A 26,404-nucleotide genomic window follows, 5' to 3' on the forward strand; every position below is an offset into this window, starting at 1 on the left:
GAATGTTTCAATGCCGATATAAGGATTCAAAGGAAAACACAGTGACGTAGCAAGGGGATAGAGTTGAGGGCGATAAAAAAATTCTTATTACGAAAATTTACTGAAAGAGGTGCTTAACAAGGAAGTCGCCCCTGTTGCAAAAACCTCAACTAAGAGCCTGTTAAATTTGTTCGTTTCAACATTTTTCAAAGCTTTCCTTCGTAACAGAGTAGTTTTTATGTACGTTATTATTAACGTCACTGAAATTATCTCAAACGCCTCTTATTAGAATATCAGGACGTTTGAGCAGTTTTCCTCATCTTGGACCTTCAATTTTTTTATTAAACATAGAGTGAACTTTCGCGAGATAAAATTTATGGCCGTAAAGTGTCCGCCCTGTTCCTTTCGAGGACGCTCTCTGACGTGCGCTGCCAAAACGAGCATTTGCCGATTGGAACTTAATAAGGGATTTGGGGGAAAAGCAAATCCTTAAATAATCACTCAAACTGATGCTCAAGGTCATTCGAGCTAGCCAGATTTACCAACGGATTCTAGTAATTACTGTTTACGCTCAGTTTCGATTTCGGTAAAATTTTTAACGCGTAGTCTGTTAAAACGTGTATTATGAAATTTAACGAGACTTTATATACTAAACGGAGATATTTCAAGCTATTCAACGAAACGGTTATCATTTGAGATAAAAACTAAGTTGAGACAATATTTAGCCTCGCTCCCAATCCACCTTAAGCTCTACCAGAACGCTCCACCTCTTATAACAGTCAATCAACTCGACCCAGTATCTCATTGGTTCGCTTTTAAACTACACTACAGCGTAACCTATTAGTCAAATTTCGGTGTATTTGGGACGTTTTTTGTTATAATTTTTACTTCTGATGTTAATAAGAAACGCAAAAGTCTGATTGGTCTTAATTGTAGTTTGCTAAATAAATTAGTCTGCTGCTTCCAGCTGGATTGGCTGATACAACAAAATAACCCTTACGAATTATTCGTCTTATCACTTAGGTTAAGCTCTGGCGTCGTCTTGGAAACTTCTTTACTATTTTTGCGCTACAATAATTATCCATAATTTTCCTTAAATATAAATTCTAGTGTTGTTAATTTAAAAATAAAATGCGGAAAATTTTCCAAAAATTTTTCCGCAATTCGGAAAAATTAAAAATTGAAACATAAATTACTTTTTAAGGGTTTTTAATGTTTTTAACTTTTTATCGATATAAAATGTCTATAATATCATTAAACATACTACAAAACATTAATAGTGTTACATTGTTAATCAGTTTAAACTAGTCTAGAGGTTTAGTTTTACTGTAAGATTCGAAAAAATGAGGCGAGAATGCCGCTTTATCTTAAATTTGCAAACCTTTTATTAGACTAATCATGGAAGTAAAACGTTTTTTATTTTTTGCGGAAAAATACGGAAAATTTTCCGGAAAAAAGGCCTTGGTCATTTTCCGCGGGAACTTTTCCGATTTACAACACTAATAAATACATTCTAGTAACTTTAAAATATTTCCAACGAGAGCGTCTAGACTTCCATACTCCTTTGCAGGTGTTTCGTCAAGATAAATATGCAGTATTATCAAAACTTTCTGAAGTAAGTAGCGTAGTTCGAAAAGGGGGGCTCAGGTTATTAAAAATCTTCAGAGAAGCGAAAATTAGTGTTTGTGTGGTTAGCACTTTCGCCTCGCAGCAAGGAGATCCGGGTTCGATCCGAGCTTGTGGCACTGGGTGAAAACTCGGAAAAACTCCTTCCCAGTTGAGTTCTCAACCCATTTGTTGAAAGAATAGTAAGTCGCCTGAAATGAAGCAATATAACTCAGCGACCTTAAATCATTGGGTATTAGCCTAGCAGATTATTATTAGGCACATTAAAACCTACACCCAATGGGTAGGGGTTTCACTCGAAAACTCTCCCTTTTGACTACGGTACCTTCTCTATTTCTCGTTGAAAATTTACAGGACTTTGCTAAACCCGTCAAATATTACCAAAATTAGCCTAAAGGGAGTATAGAAACTGAATCGAAAAATTATCTGCTAATACGCGTCACGACTTGTTTTTAACTTAACTAAGGCCAATCAGCCGCTGCTTCTATTAATCTCGTGATATTAATATATGTATATTTGGTTATTTTACCATTAATACATTAATATATGTATATTTGGTTATTTTACCATTAATACATTTAATTCATTGAATATAAAATGAACTTCATTATTGCAATGGTATTTTGATAGAAATAAATCATAAGAAAAATCCTTAATTTGAAGTCTATTATTTTTTAACTTGGTCATTTACGTTTAAATTTTATTAAAATTGCTCGCGTTTCCTCTTTCATTAATGATCTTCAATACATTTTAAAATAATTAATAAGCTCGTTAACGATCCGTTTTGGGGAATGATCGTTATCCCGAAACGATCGTTAATTTTCAGGTAAAAACCTTAAAAGTTGTGTAATGAGCGTAGCCTAGTTAGTAGAAAATAAGCGTTATTAAACAAGATTAGGGGTTGTATTGGTCCTACAAACCACAGGCAGACATTTCAGGGCCATCTTCCCGCTTAAATTATTTAAAGCTTTCAAATTAAATTAATCTGACTCATGTCGTTTTCTAAGAGCGATTTTTCCCGGTTCTACACAACCTTTCAGATTGTAATTTTGGTCGTGAAAATCGTGGTTCTGGGATTGTTGTAAATCATGCCACGAAACGTTTACATATAGCTTATTGTCATTCCTTGTACCATAAGTGACATAAAATTATAGGTATGGCAGTAAAGAACACAGTTATCTGACACTTCCAAAGACTAGTAACAGCTCTTTGAGAGTTCCCAGTACAGAAGCCAAGTAATGATTTATACGACCATTGGCGAAACTGGCTATCATTAAAATATGGAGTCGGGAGAATAGGAAGTGTTATACACTATACTTATTTCGAAACTTATGATATTACATATAAAAAAATGAAAAGTAAGAATTAGTTGAATCTGCGATGCAATAATAACAAATTAACGTAATTTTTTTCAAGGCGGTTTTCGCCATTCCATGAAGAAAATTATAACACTGGCCATGAAAGTATTTTATTTCTTAAGATTAGCGTGTTAAGAGTGTTACGTCCGATTAGAGTTGAATTGTTCATCATTCTTAGCAAAATTCTGTTTTTACAGTCTATGACGGTGTTAATATTTGAAGTTGCTTATTGGATTTGGACTTTTAAATGGGGATTTGCGAATATTAGTGTGGATCTAAGCGAGCCAAAGAATGTCAATCAACCTTCTCCAAATCACTATAGTATTTGTTACAACGTCCTTGAAACGAGGAAGATCTTCGTTCAGAATCTAATAAACGGAATATATTCAGTCAAATGAGCCGAGCATTGGTTTGTCGAAGGATTATATCCCAGTTTCCTCGTTCATTGTATTATATAGTTATATTTTATTAGAGCCGTAGCGCGTATAATGTATGGGTTTAAAAAAACCACTTACTGCACCAGGAAACTCGTTAAAAACGAAAACCTTTGCCGAGCATTTTCTGTCTATCTTACAAACACACTCTCATCAACTTTTGTTTTTCATTCACGCTATTGGCCACGGGGCATAATATTAGTTTACAAATATTAAATTTAGCGGAATTAGTTTAAATACGTTTATTAGGAAAGCCTTGAAGTAAAACTTGTGATAATGGCGAAAACGGCATTGTGAAGATTTCAGTTCCTATCATACCACCAATATTTAAATGATAATAGTAATAGCGGAAGTATATTTTCTTAACGAAAGATATCCCTAATGATCGGTTTTGGTTCACCATTTCTAATTTAGATAATGTTTACCCGCAAGATATCTGCGAATGGCTTTTTAAAGAGCCATCGGTCTGTTGGTAGCTTCGTGTTTATTTGCCAAGAACTGAAATTTCTGTGGACATTTTTATTTCAAGAACTTTATATAATTAAAATATTATTTTCAGATCTTTATAGGCAGCTATTCAAGGATCACATTGTACGCGTGATAAATGTGTTTGTTTAGGTAGATTATTTGACTTGAAATGGCATTATGCGATATCCGAGGTCGGGAAACCCGCCATTTTATAAAATAGCGACCAAAATCAATTAATGTACCTTTAATTATTTTCATATTTATCAGATTGAATCCCAAATGTAGCTTAGTTCAAGTCCGATTATTCATCTTATATCTTATATCAAAATCAAGCCAGAAAGAAAATTCGAATGTAAAAAAATTATGCGAAACTTATGGGGAAAACATTATAACGAAAACAGTTAATCAGTTATTAGAAATTCGTGGACAAAAACGTTGTCAAGGCCACAGCGAAAAATCTAGTTTCCCGAAACGCTGTACCTCAGCCGTAGATTTCTAAGCCAGTTAGTTCATGGATTGTTTTGACGGCAGCTTTCCGGTAGCTAATAATAATTAGCTAGCCTAATACAAAAGGCACCACCTTAAGCCAATGTCATCTAACGACTTTCAATCAAATTAATTCAAGTGGCCGGGCAAGCTGCTTAGGAGGCTGCTAGCGAGCCCTTCATACAACGCGAGCCAACAGCGCTGCTCCCTATACTTACTATTACCGTTAACCAGGGTTTTCTATCGTGTAAAACACAATTCTTTGTTTTAAACGGTTTTTAATTTAAACTAAAAAAACTTTTAAAACATTTAAAAAAAACAATGTTTAAAACACGTTTTAAACTCCTATCTTCATAGTTACTTATCAATAGAACTAAATATTTTTAGATAAAGTAGTATTTTAGGGTGGGCTAGCATAAGATTTATTAGCCCCCTACGTCGTCAGAGCTGTCAGCTACGTTATATAAGCATAATAGGATATATGAGGAAAAACAGTGTAAAGGATCCTAGGTTCAATTTAAACAATTGAATCAAAACCTGAAATTTAAAAAATATACTTCTTCTCTTGGGTAGATACGTTTTATATGTAAATGGACCAGGATAAAAACGTAGGCTAAGACAAATAAAATTAATATTATATAATAATATATTGATATTATATGATAGCCTAATAATAATATATTGATATTATATTATAGCCTAATAATAATATATTGATATTATATTATAGCCTAATAATAATATATTGATATTATATTATAGCCTAATAATAATATATTGATATTATATTATAGCCTAATAATAATATATTGATATTGTATTATAGCCTAATAATAATATATTGATATTATATTATAGCCTAATAATAATATATTGATATTATATTTTAATAATAATATATTGATATTATATTCTAATAATAATATATTGATATTATATTCTAATAATAATATATTGATATTATATTCTAATAATTATATATTGATACCCAAATAATAATCAGCTAGGCTAATCAAAGAAGCATCTAAGTTCAATAAGTATATCCAGAAGATTATAATAAACTTCAGCTGCGGGAAAAGTATTTAACTCCCTGCAGGAGTAGTAGTTTTATTTGTGGGTTTTGTAAACGTTTATCCTACTGTTGTTTGCTAGTCTGGCGTACTATCTTAATCAGGACCTTTTTATATAAATCTCCTTTTGGAATTAATTATCACTTAATTGCACAGGAAAACTGAAAAAGTTTGTTTAAGGACGTACTATTTTTGACTTATTTTATTTAGTCTATTCAAACTTGGACGACCGCTAGTCACAAAACGAGTAGTTTAATCAAGATACGCCCTTCCACCCAAAATGGTTATATTATAAGCTTCTGCTAGATTCTATAATTTATATATTTTATGGCGTCATGAACATGCTACACAATGTGACTATCGAAAGCGGATTTCATAGCAGACCTTTGAATCAAACTCTTTATTATCAACGTTTTAAACATATTGTGTTTTGTTTAAAACACTCGTTTGAAACATTTGTTTTTATCTTTCCAACCCTGCTGTTAACCTCGACAAGTTTTTATGGAAAGGGGAAAGCGAAATCTCGGAGGAAAAACTATTTAACCGCATTGTGGAGATAACTCGCAAACTCAACGCGGAAAGAGTAGCTCCGAGCTTTCACCCACTGACACAAACTGGGCACGACCCCGGCTCCTTTTGCTGCGGAGCGAAGGTGCTAACCACTCCGCAATCCCACCTCAGGTACTAAGCCAGTAGTCTCATCAACGTAACGCTTAATCTTACCATATCAGTGGAGATTAATTACGAGGCTAGCTTTAAACTACATTGGAAGTCATAGTACGTGTCAATTCGATAAATAGGTGCTTTTATTAATTTCCAAGATGACGGATTTTCCCGACACTACAGCACGCGAAAGTGGGAATTCGATTATATATATCAGCAAATTTTCATCTAGACCAATTGACGCACCACTAGCTCTTGACGCGTTAAAAATGACTTTGAAACCCCCCCGGGCGAATAGCGCACTTTTACCATAATTCCAGGACCTCAATTTGGAGACATTCGGATTTCTAGTATAAGAGAGAAAGGATAATTTGATAACACGAACTGGTATTTATCGTTATCATTAAGGAAATGCTGGGATAAGGCTTTTCAACAGCGTGTGTGGTGAAACAGTTAGTTAACCACATTGTTTATATACATTTGTCTACATGGGTACACCACTCATTTCAAGGAAAAAAATACCAAATTCTTACATCATTACTTTGTGGGAAATTGTCAACTCTAAAAAATAATTTTTTTCCAAAATAAAAGGGTTTTTCTAAGAAATCTTATCTTTCTTTCTAACTACATAATTTATCTAAGCAGCAAGTTGCGGGAGAGGTTTACCGTACTTCAAATAGTAGAAAACAACGTAATTTGAAACGCACGTAAGTGTAAAAGTCCCATTAAATATAAAGGTAAAAATAAAAAAATATAATATGTAATTAAACTTTAAAAGAAAAGCACTTAATTTCCTTGACAATTAGGTTAACATAAGATTTAAAATTTTTTGTGTAGAAAACAATACAATACAGCGCATATCTTAAGACAGCGAAAACAAATAGTCCTCTAACGAAGCCAAGCTGGAAGAAAGGTATTCACCAGTAAGACCGTTTGTGGTTTAGAGTATTGGTCAATTGGATATTTTGAAGCTAGAAATTCGAGCCTTAATAACTTGGTAATGTCTTTGATTCGGTAATAACACCTTAAAGCTACCTTAACAATATACCTTGCAGAACGAAAATAATCGATAGCACTATTGCTATGACTGAAATGTAGTTGTAGTAGTAATAGTAATAGTAGTAGTAGAAGTAGTAGTCTAATACCACGACAGCATTAGAGATGGCGCTAGCGCCGAGTGAGTATATATTTTTAAACCGTACTCAGCGGGTTTCAATCCCCGACCACAGTACAGAGATATATTTATTTTGCGTTGGTTTCTCAATAAGCTTGCGTGAAATCGCTATAGAGGGCAGCGTTGCCAGACGCGCGAAAACTATCATCCCAGTCGATAATATTGAACCGAGTTTTCGGCCGTCCAATGTTGTGGATATTAATTTTCAATATATTCTACGACTCTTTCATAGCCGGACACGTAACGTGCAAGGACAATCAATATAAATAAAACTACTGTTTAATGACTGTACATACCTTTTTCCCGGTTCGGAGGTGCTGGCGATGGCTCGGTAGTTAGTTGCGGTGGTATAGGTCCCCAGGTATTTTAAAAAAATTCATTTTAAGTAAAATATATAATGATAATTACTCAATTAACGCGTTCGTGTTTCGCTACCTTATTTCTGAAACCAGGTATCTAAAAAAATTCGGTTTGAGTAAAAAATAATGACAATTAACGCGTTCGCGTTTCGCTATGTTATTTCTAGGTATGGAAAACAATTAAGTTTGGCTAATCATCATTTAAATTTAACACGATACCCATTGGGTCCCTCATAGGCCCGTAATTTTGGGCCCTTGATATCTCACCGACCACTGAGGGGACAAATATGAAAGAAAAGTCCATTAATGGGCCATGAAAAACTCTCAGAGGAGTGATACCCGTTTTTGAATTCACAAATATAAACGATACGTCCATTTGTGGGTGATTAAATTTTATCTCGATCGCGATGCCCATTGCGGCCCTTAGGTGGAGCTCGGCGGAACAGATAAATTAACCACCAAATTTCCGATTATTCATAAAAAGTTCGGTTAACTGTTTATATATAAATATTATTCACGGTTATAAAACGGTTTAATATGCAAAAAATAAGTTTTTATTCAGATAATTTTCGGTTATGGATAAAAACCAATAAAAGAGATATTTCTTATCCAAACCCCGAGCTCTACCCTTAGGGGCCCATTAATTTGACCGATGTGGAAGTAATATTATGGCTGGGCCGACTTGTTTAGTTGTGAGAGGAATGGGAAGAAGTGTTTTTGCGTTTCAGCCTTTTAAGAGAGCTGAAACGTCCTTGTATTAATTAGCCCAAGCCTGTGGGAAGGTTCTTCGAGGTCTATTGGTAAGGGAGTCAATTTTGCGGCCAATTTCGTGCAAAGGCCTCACGTAATTTATTACGGCTTGAACTTATCGTTAGCAAAGATCCAATTGACCTTTACACTGTACTCAAAATACACAGGAATTACGGCGTTGACACAATCCGCGGGCATCATAGTCACAGGCATAGGTCGGCAGCACTTTGGATCTGCAGTCTTCAGTCCTCCAGTCTTCGCCCCTCCAGTCTTCGGTCCTCCAGTCTTCGCCCCTCCAGTCTTCGGTCCTCCAGTCTTCGGTCCTCCAGTCTTCGGTCCTCCAGTCTTCGGTCCTCCAGTCTTCGCCCCTCCAGTCTTCGCCCCTCCAGTCTTCGCCCCTCCAGTCTTCGCCCCTCCAGTCTTCGCCCCTCCAGTCTTCGCCCCTCCAGTCTTCGCCCCTCCAGTCTTCGCCCCTCCAGTCTTCGCCCCTCCAGTCTTCGCCCCTCCAGTCTTCGCCCCTCCAGTCTTTGGCCCTCAGGTCTTCGGTCCTCCAGTCTTCGGTCCTCAGGTCTTCGGTCCTCCAGTCTTCGGTCCTCCAGTCTTCGGTCCTCCAGTCTTCGGTCCTCCAGTCTTCGGTCCTCCAGTCTTCTGTCCTCCCGTCTCCACTGAAAGGTTGGGCCTCCACTCTCCAGATCTCCAGTCACCATCGCGACTAGAAGCCTCTCGTCTCCAGTCACCATCCTGACTAGCAGCCTCCAGTCTACATAGAAATCGCAGGTCTCCGAAATGCATGGGTGAAATGGAGTAAAGCGACCTTCCGTTGTATAGATACCTATGGCTAAACTTTAGCGGCCCTGGGCAGTCACCTAGCTCGCCTCCCCCCTATTCAGGGCTCTGGGAGGCCACCCAGCTCACCTCTCCCCTAAGCACGGCCCTGGATTGGGTTCAAGTAGAAATAAGTAAATTTTCGGCTCTACATTAGATGATAATTACGTTAAGTATATTTTTTGACACATAAAACGGACTGTAAAATATTTATGTACTTTAATGAAAATATTTTCGAAATTTAAAACTTAAATTTATAAATAACACAGTGAAAAAACATAGTCATTCGTAACACCCCCTTCTAAGTTAAATTCCTGTTTGGAAATAATATGCAACTAATGGACATAAATTCTTGTTTTTTTATATTAATTACCACGGACATTTTTCTTTGTAAGCTTAATAAGCGAGTTTCAATAATATCTTATCAAAAAGCAGACAAGAATGGTACTTTGAGGTCATACCTCAGTGTGACCTCGGTGACCTAGGACTCAGCTTAGGCGTCCCGTTGTTGTGACAAGTACCATACTAATAGTTATTTTTAAAGCCGATAGACTGTGGTGCGGTTATTAAAACTCGCTTATTGAGTGCAAAAATCGTAAATCACGAGATGGCAAGTGCTTTTATTTAAAGAAATAGCTGTACTAGGAAAAAACTACAGCAGACGAGTACCGCCATCTACCGATCAGTTATTGAAGCTCATCAACTGTTTATTGTTAAATGGCAAGCATTTTACTAGTCTCAGATCTAGAAATATAATACTAAAAAAGACATTAATTCTCCTAGCTCAGACATAGAATGATATACTAAGGATAGTTCCTTAGTCTATGGCTCAAATAACACTGATTTCGGCAATAACCGTTATGAGCATGCAGTTGAGACGCGTTCAAAGGGTAAATCTCTCTAAGATAAATTTAGTTTATTGTTTTCACCAAAGACACTATAGTTTTTCTTTCTGGTCTTATGACTGCAATTTCGTCTTGACTGAAGTAACTAAGAACAACGGAAATATGAAATGCTGGAACCATGAAGTTTTACTTATTGAACTCTGAAAATTGACTGGCGCCCCCTAGTTTCTACTTTTTCAAATAGTCGTGTAAAATGGATTCTATAAATTATAATTTTTTGTTATAATCATTATTTTTATAACCATAATAGTTATCTTACCAATCAAAGAGTGGAAAGAATATGGCAATAGTTCTTAGTTAATTTTATGTGTTCTCGGTAAACGAACTCTGAATAGCAAAAACAACTAATACTGATGTAATTTCGGACGGTGTCCTGCTAAACATTCTATATATATATTCAAATTTGACAATTACTATTTAGATACGCTTAAACAGTGGTACAGAAATAGTAGCAATTAGTTGGACCTGCTGTACTTAAAGCAAGTGTCAGCTCGACGTGAAGTAGCTACATTTTGACCCAAAAGGCGGGACTTAAAAGTACCCCTCGCGTTGATTGTCTCGTTTTTAAATTTGACAATACACTAAAATTATATAAATTTTTAACGAAATATTTTATATCCATGTGTTATATAATTTAGGCTAAAGTCCAATAAGTAAAGAAAAAGTGGTTTAATTATAATTCTCTACAATGGTTCTCTGGCGACGTTATTGTTTCGCTATTTTGACCATTAATAGATGGCACCACGCTCTCCAGTAAAGTCGTTTTTTCGAAGAATCTGGTAGATTAATTGCCATCACTTATAACAAGGCCCTTATCATAATACATGTGGCAATGATAGAGCCGACACTTGCTATTATTTTATCAGCCAGATTTTTCGAACGCCGATTTGTTCCTTTAAATGGTTTTGGAACATTTTGCGGTCAACTACCTTTTACCAAGGATCCTATATGTTAGTAGGATATGAGGCGAGGGACGAAAAATGGCAGCGCCGTCGGTGGGTCATGCGCGATAGAGAATTCGTCTTTATATTCCGTCAAGGACAAAACATCGGGGAAGCACCGCCAAAATTTGTCCTTGAGGGAATAGAAACAAGACGTCCCACGTTTGGAGGCTCTCTTAATATCGACGGCGCTGCCGGCGTTTTGAAAACACGGGCTGGCCGGAGGGCTACCTATCCTTCTAACATATAGGATCCTTGCTTTTACGTCACAATAAGTATCATGAACCTTAATGCAATCATTTTAAGATTTTACGTTCTTAGAAGCAGCCAGCGCATTTCCTGAAAGTCCTTAACTATTAGATTTAAAGTAAATCGTTATTTTTATGTTTCTTTTTGTAGATACGCTCTTCTGGGTCCCAGTGGATGCGGGAAAACCACTTCTCTAAAAGCGTTAACGCAGATAATCCGTCCTTCGAGGGGAGATGTCTACTTTCCCTGCTTTTCCAGACCACCCAGGATACCCGGAGCTGATGTTGGATACATGCCACAAGTATGCAAAATATTTGCTTTGTAAGCCTAATTACTAAGATTAAACATCATAATTAGTTAATACTTAATAATTTAATATATCACAGAAGCCAACTCCCATTTTTTTTGTAATACTCGGATATCGAAAGTATTTCTAATGGCAGCTTTCACAAATACCTAGAGCTCGGGGTTTGGATAAGAAATATCTGTATTATTGGTTTTTATCCATAACCGAAATTTATTTGAATTAGACCTTTTTATGAATAATCGGAAATTTGGTGGTTAATTTATCTGTTCCGCCGAGCCCTAGAAATACCAAATTTTATCAATTTCTAGCTACTTCTCCTGTAATCCCAGGCGTCCGGGAGGCAGTTTGTGGAAGGCCGTGTGAGGACGACCACCAATCCCCCAACGGGTAGTCGGAATACTTCCGCCACGGGTGTCCCCACCCCTGTCCCCACGTGTCCTCCCGTTGGCGTGGCCGTTACACATATCTCACCCTGATTAATCAGATGGTGTCTTCGCCGGGCTCGCGGTCTTCTCAGACTCAATCAGCCCTTCTCTGAATAAACGAAAATTTTCTAGCTACTTCTAAATATACTTTTTTACAATAATATAATGATAATGTTAAATCTAAAATGAGTCCCTTTAATTATTAATGATTCAGATTATATAATTTATAAATTATAATAAATATTAACAAAATAATATGAATTAAATTACTATTTCAAAATAAAATGAATTAATAAAAATAAGGCATTAATAATATTTAATTAATATAATAATAATTATGAATAACACGCGGTACGAGCCCACGACTAGTTTTTATCACTCCTAGCTTCTGTTAAATCTAATGGCAAAAACATGAAATTCGTATGGAAGTTCATACTCCCTTTAAAGTTGCACGAAAGTAAGAGCGCAATCAAACATTTTCTTGGCTAAATAATCACATTTCCCAAAACAATAAAGAAAACCTTGGTAGATGGCGCTATATCATTGAGAAAATAGAGGGGTTTTGTTTGAAAGAAGATCTGCAAGGTAGACACCTACTTTCTCAGCAACATCAATAAGTTCTTAATCAGATATTTTTTGTCAACCCTGATTTTCAATTTTATGACTAATGCAAGCCGCGAATTCGATTCTCAATTTGTTTTGATTGACTTTCAAACGTAAGCTCGAATAAATTGCTGACTTACAAATCTAAAACATCGGTTTTTATGAAAGTTACAATGATGGTAATTTCGCCATGTAATCGATCATACTCTCCTTTGACGTTGTTTCCTGCCAAAATCTGGCTTCTGACATTTTCCTCCTGAACTTATTTACCGAGAGATAACGAATTAACCGAAAAGCTGCAAACGACAAAATAAAGTTCGTATTTAATTATTCAATAGCAATAAATTTTAAAATTTCTCCACCTCTGTCCATCTTAGATGTATTCCCATACTAATTCAAAATAAATTTCACATAATTCTGATAATTAAGTCACACCAGAAGTATATAATACATGTCTTACGAGATAAATATTAACCTACCCATCTTGTGGGCCCTGGGTGAAAACTCGAGACAACTCCTTCTGCGTTGAATTTACAAGATATAATAATTATAATAATCAGCTATGCTAATACGCGAGGCACCAACTTAGGCCCAAGCCATATAGCGGATTTAAATGCCTTAAACCGGTGGCCATGTTACAATACGTAAGGGGGTGGTGGAAAGCCCTTCACTAACTATTACAGTTAACCTCTACAAGTTTTTATGGAAGGGGAAACCGAAGAACTCGGGGGAAAACCCCTTTAACAAGTGTAGGAAGAACTTTCAAACTCAACACAGAAGGAGTTGTTCCGAGTTTTCTTCCAATGCCAAGAGCTGGGATCGAGCCCGGCTCCCCCAAGTTCTTCGGTTTCCTTTTGCATAAATATTCGTTGAGGTTAACGGTAATATTTAGTGTAGGAAGTTGTGGGGTCACGTGGCATGAAGGTTTTACCACCACCCTTCTACGCGGGTCAACCCACCCACTTTATTTAAAGGCTTTAAACGTCGCTAGGTCACTTGGGTTTTAGTCTAGCTAGTTTTTTTATTATTCGCTTGATACATGTGCCTGCGCAAGCTCCCTTTGATTTTTCAATACACGTTTGGGAAGAGCGTCATAACAATATGTATCCCTACGCGGTGTAATTTTAACATTTTACGTCCTTAAGCGAATTAATGAACATAAGTGATTTGGCGGGAAACTCATGCCCAAGGGAATCCGTGTCCATCCTCGAAAGATGCATGTTTAATTTTTATGACCTGGATCGATACTTATGTCGTGAGAGTATTTATACACTTTTGGTCACAGCTGACCATTTTACTAGTGGCCTCGGATTTAACCTTGGAAAAATAAAAGTGCTGGTCCCGAATTTAGATTTCTTTTGGAGGAAGCTCGCCGCGCCTTGAGTCTCCAAATTTGTATAACATATAATCAGAAATACATCTTTCTGATATAATAAATACAAATTAAAAACCTTTATTTAAAAGGCTTCTAACAAAATTGTGTCAGGGTCACCGAGAGCGAGCTAGGGCCCGGTAAAATGAAAATTTTAGCTCTACTTTTTCTGGGAGACAATTAAACGGGTGAGCTTTTTTTTGGTCCAGCCGAGCCGAGCCAATAGTTATCGAGCCATATTGGCTCACGAGCTTATTGGATATAAGTGGGTATTAAATTACTTTCACCCTCGCGCGAATAAAAAGATCAGTCTGTAAAGCAGCGCCTCTGTCGAGTGTGGGAGAAAGCTGATCCCAGCCCCAAAACCGCGTGAAGTAATACCCCCCACTTTAAATAACTGTTTATTTTTGCCTTCCTTCTCTCCACCAGTAACGTTGTTGATTTTACTTTAAGCGACATAAAGCGCGATAAAAAAGTTTTCCTCACTCTCCTAGCTGTGGGAATATGTCCATGCATGTACCGTACGTTTAGTTCGGTTTTTACTAGGCCAATACATTCATTAATAGGATGGGGAGTGTAGTCATTTTTATCGAGTCAAGTCCTACGTATTTAGTTTTTTTTAAATAAGCATCTAAAGGGAGCCGCTGCTTTTGCTAGTCGGGTCGAGCCGCGCTATCTCTCAGTCCTACCTCGTTTGAGCAAACCGGGGCCCCTAGGGATTAAACTAGGTCCAATAGGGATAATCAGCTAAGCTAATACCCAAGGCACCACCTTAGGCCCATGTCATCTAGCGACCTATAATGCCTTAAAACAGGATTTCGGGTTAAAATGCGTAGGAGGGTGATGGCAAGCCCTTCATGCCTCGCGAGCCAACAGCACCCTACACTTATATTACCGTTAACTTTTACAAGTTTTACGGGAAGAGGAAACCGAAGAGCTCAAGGGTAAACCCCTTTAGCCAGTGGGGAGATAACTTGCAAACTGAACGCAGAAGGAGTGGTTCCGAGTTTCCACCCAGTGCCGCAAGCTGGGATCGAACCCGTCTCCTATTGCTGCGAGGCGAAAGTGCTAACGACTCCGCCACCCCAATTACGGTACCCTAGATATCAAACCAGGGCTCCTAGGAATCAAACCAGGGTCCCCAGGTATCAAATCAGGGCTCCTAGGGATCAAACCAGGGCTCTTAGGGATCAAACCAGGGCTCTTAGGGATCAAACCAGGGCTCCTAGGGATCAAACCAGGGCTCCTAGGGATCAAACCAGGGCTCCTAGGGATCAAACCAGGGCTCCTAGGGATCAAACCAGGTCCGAATGATCATGTTGAGACTCATTGCTTAACTAAATCTTGTATCACTCGACGCGATGAAGCTTAGCGAATAGGTTAGTTGATTGCTATGCTAGGTGAGCGAGAATGGCTGATACTTCGAGGGGTGTTAATCTTAGGCATAAAGTGTTTTTTAATTACTTACCGCTTGTTAAATCGCCAATTGATTTTCAAAATCGTATGTTGGCTTGTTTTAAATACACGTGGAGATTCGGTGGTCACGTGACGTTTTATTTGCCCCTGAAGTCGAAGCCAGCGCGCCCTTATGAGAGAATCGCGAATTAACCCCATCTCTAGTTGCTGCGGAACGTAAGCGGGAAATGAAAAGCGGCCCGAGAAGTGTCCTGAAATTCGTCCATGGTTGAATCAACAACCATTCCCGAAATTCCACTCATAATCTCATTTCCAATTTTTGATTATCAATAAACCCCTGCGCCCCCTGAATACTGTAATTTTTTCTAAGCCAGAGTGTGAAAAACCGTACCTGGGCGGCAAGATTAGATAACGCTTTTAATTAGGGTGTTAGTAACTTAATAGTTTAATGTGTAATTAAATTAGCGTGTACTGTTAGTGTTAAAGCCTAATGGAAATTGTCTTCCCGCAGGAACTCGCTCTGTTTCTGGACCTCACAATCGAAGAGACGCTGACGTTGTTCGCCACATTTCACGGGATCTCGGACGCCGATCTGGAAAAACGCATCGACAATCTCATCGCGCTCTTCGACATCCCTTACAAGAAGAGGATCGTCGGCACACTCAGGTTCCCACCAATAACGAAACTTTACAAAAATATCTCTTACGGGAGTTTGAATCTCACAGTGATTTCAAAATTACCAAATCTGAAAAAATTGGTGAAATTAAAAAAATAATCGAAAATATTCTTAAAAATCGAGAAATCGGTTAAATTCAAAAACATTGAGAAATATTCTTAAAAATCAAGAAATCTATAAAATCTTTAAATCTTTAGTAATTAGCCAAAATTTCCGAAAATTATGGCTTCGGCAAAAAAACAAATCGGGAAATATTCGAACGAAATTTTAAAAATACAAAATTATGAAAATCATAAAATCACTGGGAATCAAAAGAAATCTTTAAAACTCACACGTACCGCCTATTTTACTCCAAAAGTGAGATAATTACGAAAAGTGTGCCAATGGAAGCGTTTTTGGAAGGAATGTAACTCGCGAAGTAAATGTTGGGAGGAGGGAGGGTATGAATTGGGTATGGAATGAAGCTCAACAGTAGAAATAGCGTCGCCTGTGAGAGTTACGAGAAGTAAGCAAGCGCCGGAAAAGAGTAACAATTATACTGATTTTTTGTCACTCGACGGAAATGCTACCGCCATCTATCGGCGTTTTAATACGAAACGCGAAAGAACAAAACCAGAAATTGGGAGAAGCCAGTGGCGTAAATAGCGCCCCCGAACGTTTCTGATCAAAATCGGTGCTATTTAAAAGGGCTCCGAGTTGTTTTCGTGGGGGGGGGGGTTAGCGGAGCTCCTAATTACGCCACTGGGTGCAGCATCCATCCCAGCCTATCTTTCGCTTTGGAAAGTATAGGGACTGGCACACTTTTGCTAATTATGTCAATTTTGAATAGCGGGATAGGGAGACGGATACTTTTCCCGTAAGAGGTATGTTACATACTTCTGATAATAATATCATTCCTAATATTGAAAGTATTTGTTTTTGCAGCGGAGGGCAAAAGAGGAGAGTTTCTCTGGCGACTGTTCTGATTCACGATCCTCCGATTATTGTTCTGGACGAACCCACAGTTGGAGTTGACCCGCTTCTGAGACAAACTATTTGGAAGTACCTGATCAAGGTTTCGCGAGAAGAAAACAAAACTATCATTGTAACAACGCATTACATCGACGAAGCGAAGGATGCCAATTTGGTAAATACTAACCAAGAACGTATTCGGGTTAACAGAAGATATGTGACTATGTCCTCTGTGTTTCATGATTCGTGGTAGATATTCTTCGCCTTCAAGGATAGACAACTTGCAATCGTACCATAGTGTATTAATAATACACTATGGTGCGATAATACAGTATTATCCTCCTTAGGGGGAAATATTACACAGGCAAAGGCGGAGGGGCGGGGTTTTTCTTCCGGGAATTACGAGGTGAACGGGGTAGCGCCGACATTTTTTATGTTAACCTGAAAACTACCCCTAGGCCCTCTTTTGATTTCCGTCGAAAACTAGATAAGTAGCGTATTCGCGGACGAGTATTTAGCAGTCAGTAGTGTAAGGACTTTTAATAGTACGCAATTACGTGTTTTCGGGGGTTATAGTGGATGAAACAGAAGCTACAACAGAGTATTATTTGTATTTTATAATTTTACACTGTTTTGTGTTTAATTTATGGTAACGAGAACAATTACGACGCTCAGATTTAGAGATTATTCTCTAATTGGCCAATAGCAGACGCTAGATCATAGGTGCTACCTCGGAAGAGCGTAGCACCGCAGCGCCACCTAGACTCGTTTTGGTCGCGAATAATTAACTGAGGATTAAATTAGCCACACTTTCAAAGCGTCCAGATAATGTAATGACTAGAAATTTGCATCGTGATTGTCTTTACATTGACAGATTGGTCTGATGAGAAATGGAAAGGTGTTGACGGAATCCAGTCCCGACGAACTGATGAAGCACTTCAACGAAACTAGCCTGGAAGCGTGCTTCTACAAAATATGCGTCATGGGCGAAGAGATTGCCGACGATGACTCTCTGACGGGAGAACTCAAAGAAGTCCGGAGGAAGGTACGTTAACCACCAGGGAAAACTCGGCAAATGCGTATCAGCAAAAGTGAGATAATGCTCAGACGGCTAGACTATGTTTGACGATGCAACCACTTCCTGGTGCGTTCTTTCGTGTTTTTTTTAAACGCAGATAGCGTCTCTGACGAGTGGCAAAGTAAAACATTAAGCCTTTTAGCCTTCCTTAGTTCTCGAAGCTCTCACCGGGCGACACTGTTCCTACTTTGGAACTTCATTCCCTCCCCCCTGTAAACCCTCCCTCCTCCCATCCAATCTTTTACTTCGCCGGTATCATTCAAAAACGCTTCCATTGACACATTTTTTGTAATTTTGTCACTTTTGGTAAAAGATTGGAACTTCATTCCCTCCCCCCTGTAAACCCTCCCTCCTCCCATCCAATCTTTTACTTCGCCGGTATCATTCAAAAACGCTTCCATTGACACATTTTTTGTAATTTTGTCACTTTTGGTAAAAGGTAAACGAAAAGTCGCACTTTCTAAAATTTTACAATTTGGGAATTTTGCATTGGTTTTTAATCTACTAACAATTATTTATTTATTTATACTTTGGGAGAATGGCTATTTTGAGAAAATATGCGGTCATAGGGGGGAGGGAAAACGTCACCGACGTGTGCTTCAATCGGGTCGGAAGACGAGGGGGGTGCAGGGTGGATACGAGGGGGTGCAGGGCAACGCTAAAACTCGTCTGAAAATAGATATTCTCCTCCAATAAATACGTTCATAGAAATAATTTCTTTCAACGTCAGAAAAATATTACGATTTTCATAAATTCATCGCGTCACAAAATGGAAAACTGCACGAAATAAGGATATGACAATTGTAATAATGTCCATGTTGCGTTATTTAGCAAAATACACTATAAATCGTAAGATGACAATCTAAGTCACTTTTGTGCAGTGGCATTGATCAAACGACTCTTATTCAATCCAATGTTTTATTACATGTCGTTGAAAATAGCTCAGAACTAAGTCTAGGAATAAATGGGGCTCTAGCGTTATAATATCTGATAGGATGACACCCGTGAACCCTTTCCACCTCCCGAAATTGACTACTATAACGAGGAGTTGTTTACTTATAGCTTTCTGTCGTGAGCGGTATCTTACCCGAAGAAGTGTCTTCGAAACCCGAGGCTATTGATTCGAAACCGTACTCGATAGAACGCCAATCTTTGCGTCTGAGTAAAGTTTCAGTCGTTCAGAAGCCAAAAGCCTCCAAGGAAAAGGATCCTTCGTCGTCGACATTCGGTCGCTTCAGGAAAACCAGAAGTTTGATTAATAAAAACAGGAAGCTACTGACGAGAGACTGGTTCGCGCTGTTCATGCAATTCGCTCTGCCAGCGATAGAAATAGCGTTGTTCGGGATTTGTGTTGGAAGGAAAGTATGGGACCTTCCGGTGGCCATCGTCAACGAAGAAACGCCTCCGCGTCTCAGCCGACAGTTCCTAAATGAACTCGATCACGTCATGATATATCAGGTAACAAATAACTGAGCTACAAACATTTTATTAGAAGCTGTTATGTTATAGCTAAATTTAAAACTTTGGGATTACAACTTTAGATTCTGAGCTTTTTAAACCCCATTGTTGTATATTTTGACTTAATTGTGAAAGGAAGTGTGAACTAAATTAAAATCAATCGCTAACCCACGTTACAGTTGTGTTTAACGTAACTAGCGGCAATCGTTTTTTACTGAAATGGAGACGAGTTGTGACGGGCTTATTAAAAAAAAAGTGCAAATATTTGAGAAGTAATTAGAACCTTGCCTTAAAATCGGGCGGCTCAAAATATATCCGCATTAAATTTGGCGATAAAAATATTAGCCCATGTGGCAACCAAGGACCCCAAGCTCAGTTCTTTAGAATGATACCGGATAACTAAAGCAATTACCCGTTTATTCGACACAGGTTCCGTATAAAACTTTAGCATCTGGAATTGGTTCCATAGAAAATGGACACAGTTTCGCGGCTCTTCACATGAGGGATAATTTCACCAGATGTCTCGTCAATAGAATCCAGAAAGGTGTGCACGTAGACAACACTACGCTCAGTTGCAGCTTCGTTAAATTGTACATGGACACCACCAGTAAGTTTATTCATTGTCACCTGAAACCCCTCTCTTTTGTTGCAATGTTTAATGCGCCCAGTGAAGGAAAACTTCAAATTGCTCATTAACACCAGATTTGACTTATAATATAGGGATGTTTCGGCTCCCCTAAAACGCCAAAAAAAACCCTTCTTCCGATCTCTCTCCCGACTAGAAAATGCGTAACTCACTCTACGCGTGTGGGAAGGTATCAAGAGGAGTGGCAATCTTGAAAACAAAGTACAAGAGGTTTTCAACATGGTCGCTCCTGGTGATACCTTCGCACTTGCGCAGAGTGAGTTAAGCTTATTTTACCGTTATAGGGATAGGGAGAAGAGTGTTTTAGCGCTTGCTAATGAAATCAGTGATCATTAGTGTATCTTTATTCTTTAGTCCAAGATACCAGCATACTTACTGAATGTCCAATTAAATCATTTTAGGTTAAGCCAAAACTGGTTTTCACTTGGGTACAAATTTATTCCGAAAAATATCATCACAATAAAGATTTGGTATTAATATATAATGTTGATGGACAGTTGTGTAAATGTTTTCTTTCGAATGATCAAATGCAACATAATTTGATATCACATAATGATATCGTTTTTGGTAGATCAAGTAATATCAACGAATTTGCAAGATTCTATATACAAATCGTTTGAAAAATTTCAACAAGGCATGCTGGAGTCATTTGGGAGCAATCCTCAAATAGCCGCTCTTCCTATACAGGTATGTACGCTTCACTTTCATAAAAAATTGACAGTGCTTTATAATTAGACACTGTGCAATTCTTCGATTTGTGACGCTAAATGTTCCACTAGAATGATGCGCAGTTTTCAAAGGGCAACTTAACCAGACTAATTACAGTTTTCATCATTCAAATTTGTGTTAGCAGGAAACTATAGAGGTATACACTTGGAATGTCTAAGGTTCCATTGGGACGGTGATACGAAAGCACGTCGAGAAAAAGGCGGGGCTTAACTACGTCAAGTGTAAGACGTAACACGACATTTCAAATTCATTGGCTCGAGGTTTGACGTGAAAAGAATGCGTCGTCCTGGTAACAAATAGGCGATCTTCCCGCGCAAAAAAGGCTTATAAAACAATAGATTTTAAAACCTCAATTTGTTATCGTACTTAATATTTTGAAGTAATTATAATGTTCTTCGCGAAAGAAGTGTACTGATACCTAATTTCAGGTATTTGTATGGTTATAAAAGAGATAATCAGGTAAGCTAATCTACACTCTTAAAAAAAGGGTTTCTTTTCAAACCTTTAAGGGTGTTTTCTTGTCCCATATTTAACACCTTAACAGGTTTATAAAGGATGTTATTCTACACCTTAAAAAGCAGTTTTCCTGCTAGGGTGTTTATTTACACTGTTTGGGGTGCTTATGTCCTCCGTTTTGGTTCCTTTGTTAACAGTTTGTGGTATAAAACTATTCCCTTCAGGGTTATTATCTACTCCCTCTAGGGTACAAGACGACTCCTTTTAGGGTACCAAACGACTCCCTTCAGGGTGTTACACTACCCCCTTCAGGGTTCTACAATACTCCCTTAAGGGTTCTATAATACTCCCTTTAAAGTTTTATCACTACTCCCTTTAAGGTTCTAAATTACTGCCTTAAGGGTGCTACAATACTCCCTTTAAAGTGTTAAAATACTCCTTTTAGGGTACTAAACTACTGCCTTAAGGGAGCTACACCCTTACCAGGTGTTAAATCACTCAATTTACGGGGTAATATAACACCCTTTATACACCTTTCCAGGTTTTTAATTTGGGACAATAAAAATCCCTTTAGGGCGTTTAAATTAACATTCAAGAGTGTTTTTTTACAGATATTACACCCTTAATATACCATTAAAACACCCTTTTTTTAAGAGTGTATATTATAAAAACCACTTCGTTGTCGTCGTTCGACTTTTTGGTTAGTCAGTAAGTAAGGCGAAGAGAAAGCGACCCGCGAAACAGAGGGAAGCCGAGACTGACTTACGCTTCGCTACTGCGACAGAGCGGCCCGCGGGACAGAGGGAAGTCGGGGCTCAAGGACGAGCGTAGTTTTCTGTTCGTCATGAGGGGGGAGAAAATCTGCCCCTGTTTGGGGGTTTGGGATGAGAGAGATAGGCGAGTTTTTAGTTATTTTCGCGGGGGGGGGAGAGTACTCCGGTTATTCTCGCATGGAAAAAAGGAGGAGGGGTTCCTCATTGGGGGGGGGGGGCGAGAGAGAAAGACGAGTTTTTTTGTTATTTTTGCGGGGGGAAAGGGTACCCCGGTTATTCTGGCATGGGGAAAAGGGGCAGGGGGGGCCTTACTGGGGTGGAGCGCCTCGAAACACACAACTAGCTGAGGGCCCGCCCGTAGGGTGGGCTCCTCGGCTAGTAATATAATAATCATGACTAGGCTTAATGACGAGTTTTAATCGAATTAGGGTAGCGAGGCGCGACAGTTTTTCTCGTGAGTTTTCCCGCTTTAAGACACGCCCTTTTCTACGAGCTTCATCACGGCCGTAAAAACTTCCTTGGACATTCCAAGTGTATACCTATATAGTTTCCTGGTGTTAGGAATTGTCTTTTTTTCGGTGTATAGCGTTGGAAAGCAACTTCGCGGTTCCTAAATAAAGAGCCTTTCATTTTCAGTTTACGGAGCCTATCCACGGGAGTAAAGACGTGACCTTCAACGAATACGTCACGCCATCCATTATCATGACGACGCCGTATTTCTTGGCTCTAGCACTGACGGGAATCACGCTGCTCTTGGAGAAGCGAAGCGGAGTCTTTGAGAGGTTAAAAGTGTGCGGAGTATCCAACACCGAAATCTTCATGGCCCAACTACTGACCAACACCTTCGTCGTCATTATCCAAGTGCTCCTCATGTTGTTGATTCAGTTCACGGCGTTCGACACAGTCTTAAAGGGATCCATCATCGCTGTCATTGGACTGACAGTTCTTCAAGGTTTATGCGGCATGGTTTTAGGTGAGCTGACTTCAAAGTTAACGTTGCCAGCACGTAACAGCTCCGCTGCCTACTGTATCGTGTACAGAGTTTAATACTTAAATCGACTGGAACTAATGAGAGGCTTAACCTTTTCCAATGAGACTAAGCAACAATTTATATTAAAACCAATTAATTTAATGAAATGTGTCCTCACCTTTCTTTTTCTTCAATTCTGGGACATTTCTTTATGGGTCTTGACTCTTGGAAGTTGAAACTTTTCCATTGCCTAGACCACGGGGTTCAGATAAGAGATAACCTAGTGCCTAGAATTGTCTAAATAAAATGCCAGAAATTAATTGAAGAAATTTCCCGTGCACGGGCCTAAATTAACTTAGGCAACGAACCACCATAAATATAAATTTATACATTGTTTAAGAGATTATGTTTGATATCTTCTCACTAAATAGCTATAATTCACAGTTCCCCAGCCAAGATTTGAGATACATTTTCCAGCCTGTATAACTGTAATCGGCGATTCGGCGTATTTTGTAGTAGATTATAACATAATTATTCATAAGTATGCCATAAAATCATTTTCTTTAATGAAACTTTGTTAATGGCATATGACGTTAATAACGTTACTTCCAATGCTTGACTAAAAACGCGTCATCATCTTTATAGAATGATGGGAAACAGAATTCATCGCGCGCGTTTCTATATTAAACAATCACGAGATTTCATTTCCATGGTAACATTTTCAATGGCGCAAGGATGATAAGAAATTTTAAATTTTTGGGTCCCCTTAATTGTAGGTTTTGTGTGGCCGGGTTACAATGCGTAGGAGGCTGGTGGCAACCCCTTCATGGAGGCATACTTATGAGTTACATATGGTAGTAGAACTGCAATTGTTTTCTTAGAATTAAGAGTAACTTTCTTCGTTTGGATTAAAATGTTTGCTCATTTTAAGTATAATCATTATCGTGCACACCGCTGGTAAATAATGGTAAATAATAATTTACGAAATCAAGGAAACCGTTCAAAAACAGTGGAAACGGTAAACGTTATTTATATTACAAAAACAGTCTGTCATGTCACTTAAATTTTATTTCGTAAATAATTCATAGTAGTATATTATTTACCATTGTTTACCGTATTTACCACTTTTTTTTCATTCTATAGTTATTTCACCTCCTGTTATACCATCCTCTATTTCCAGGGCTGCTTCTGTCGTCAATCGTTGAAGATGTAAACACTGGTATCATTATTGGAGTTGGTGTCATACTCTACCCAAGTATTTTCCTTTGTGGTAAGTTACTAAAATCTTTCATATTTCTACTCGGTTTAATATCTACCCAACTAATACCGCTAATTCAGTTAGATTTTAAGATTAGAAGTATATAATATATCGCTTAACTATAAGCGTCTGCCTATAATGGTAATGTTGAAACACGCACCTTCGCAAACTCTCTTTGATTTTTCAAAATACGTTAAACAATAAAATAGAGTGTGAGGGATTTTCTCAAACTATTTCATCAGGGAAAAGTGGTTTATAAATAAGAAACATCCCTATGAAGTTTTATATTTACATTTATCAATGTCAGGCGGAGTAATACACGCGGCAAATTTTGAGCTTTGATGAATTCGTTCTTTGGAGAATTAATAACAATAAGTATGGCTCTTCCTATTGTTTTAACGCTAATTTTCTGACGTAATTTTTTTTCGACAATGACACTCTTGCCCAGCTCTGATCTGGACGCACGACCGATCTTATTAGTGTGCCATCGTCCTTTTTAGTAGTATATATTACGAATTAGGCATATTTAGACACTAGGGGGCTCTGTGATGAGAACTAAACCATTATTGAGCAATAACTCTGAAAATCAGCTCGGTGATAATGTTTGCTCGTTGTCTTACTTATTATTATTATGTTACTTATACGGTGTTATTCATATGTTAAAACGTAATGTAATATCTGCAGGTATTATTTGGCCTTTGGAAGGAATGCCTAAAGTGATACGGTACATCGCTTACTTCGTTCCTGCCACCTACTCGACGACAGCACTCAGATCCATCATGTCCAGAGGATTCGGCATAGAGCACACCGATGTCTGGCTGGGAATAATTAGCGTCGTCGGTTGGTCCGTCATATTTCTAATATCGGCAATGGTTATCTTTCGGCATAAGAAGTGAAGGACAAACGCGTCAAAGTTCCTGAAGCACGTACATTACGAACAATCATTTAATTGTCACTTTTGTATTTGAAATACAGCAAGAGCGCGAATTCATCCGTACGATTCTGTAAAGCCAATTTATTGATTATAATTCCAAACACCGAATTGTTCTCACAGTGTATATTTACGTTTCTTGTTGTTGATGGGGGGGAAATTGGTCTAGCAGAGAATTCATCAGTGTAGTAAATGTCCCCACAACTTCTGCCCAGTGTCCTTGGCAACGTCCATTTCATGTACAATTTATCATCCAAATGAAAGGCAACAGAAATATCGCGCGATACGAATGCAGTTGGTCAATGTCCGTATTCTAAAACGGATATACTTTCAGATACACATATTTCTCCGCTCATTTTTTTAAAGTCAACTATAACTTTGGAATAACTAGTATATAAATGCCAAAATTACTATTTAAATAAATTTTATATTATCTTGAAAAATCTATTATAACGGAGGTACTAGACGGGTTAAGTGCACCATAGACAACAGGTAGAAAGACCGTGTAGGGAAATCAGTCTTTGAGCAATAAGATTATGTCTACGATCCTACACGTTTGGTAGACCGAGTTTAACTTGTCTAATAGCACCCTCCTACCTTCCAGTAATGTTTTCTATAAGATCGCTTCCGAAATAAACTCAATTTTCATGTAAAAAATGGAATTCGTGGGTGCACTTGCTCAGTGTTTTAGATTATCATTGAAATAAAATGTTGTAAAATACCTCGTTATAAATTAAAGCGTTGCCTCGTGTATACACGTATATGTATATATCTTCATTTACTGTACGGCATTTATTATGTGTAATTTCGAATACCCACGTTTATTTTTGATTTATTAAATAAATATATTTTTTGAGATACAAAGAATATTTATAATCATAAGTTTTCTCTTCATTAATATGGTAAATTTTTAACTCAAGTATCTCAGTTATCCTCTTCGGTTTACATAGAGCCACGTGGTGACCAACGCGAGAAGTTCATAAACTTCTGGATTTTCGCTACAAAGCGTCTGCTCAGCAGACGAAAATCCAGCAGTTAATGAACTTCTAGCGTTGGTCGCTATGTGAC

General features: G+C 38.0%; 1 protein-coding gene across 1 annotated transcript in view; it reads left to right on the forward strand.

The window, feature by feature from the left end:
• Nucleotides 1-26,149, forward strand: part of LOC149943230 (ABC transporter G family member 23-like) — a 41,815-nt gene extending 15,666 nt beyond the window's left edge. The window contains exons 2-11 of the mRNA XM_090177092.1: nucleotides 11,438-11,588; nucleotides 15,922-16,076; nucleotides 17,011-17,212; nucleotides 17,912-18,082; nucleotides 19,178-19,573; nucleotides 20,003-20,180; nucleotides 20,791-20,906; nucleotides 22,814-23,150; nucleotides 24,328-24,417; nucleotides 25,090-26,149. Coding sequence (XP_090033218.1) covers nucleotides 11,438-11,588; nucleotides 15,922-16,076; nucleotides 17,011-17,212; nucleotides 17,912-18,082; nucleotides 19,178-19,573; nucleotides 20,003-20,180; nucleotides 20,791-20,906; nucleotides 22,814-23,150; nucleotides 24,328-24,417; nucleotides 25,090-25,301 — 2,008 coding nt within the window. The 3' untranslated portion in view covers nucleotides 25,302-26,149. The remainder of the gene's footprint in view (nucleotides 1-11,437; nucleotides 11,589-15,921; nucleotides 16,077-17,010; nucleotides 17,213-17,911; nucleotides 18,083-19,177; nucleotides 19,574-20,002; nucleotides 20,181-20,790; nucleotides 20,907-22,813; nucleotides 23,151-24,327; nucleotides 24,418-25,089) is intronic.
• Nucleotides 26,150-26,404: the final 255 nt, after the last annotated feature.

Source organism: Leiobunum rupestre, chromosome 6 (assembly GCF_980474605.1).
Source record: "Leiobunum rupestre chromosome 6, qqLeiRupe1.1.hap1, whole genome shotgun sequence".
Taxonomy (NCBI): domain Eukaryota; kingdom Metazoa; phylum Arthropoda; class Arachnida; order Opiliones; family Sclerosomatidae; genus Leiobunum; species Leiobunum rupestre.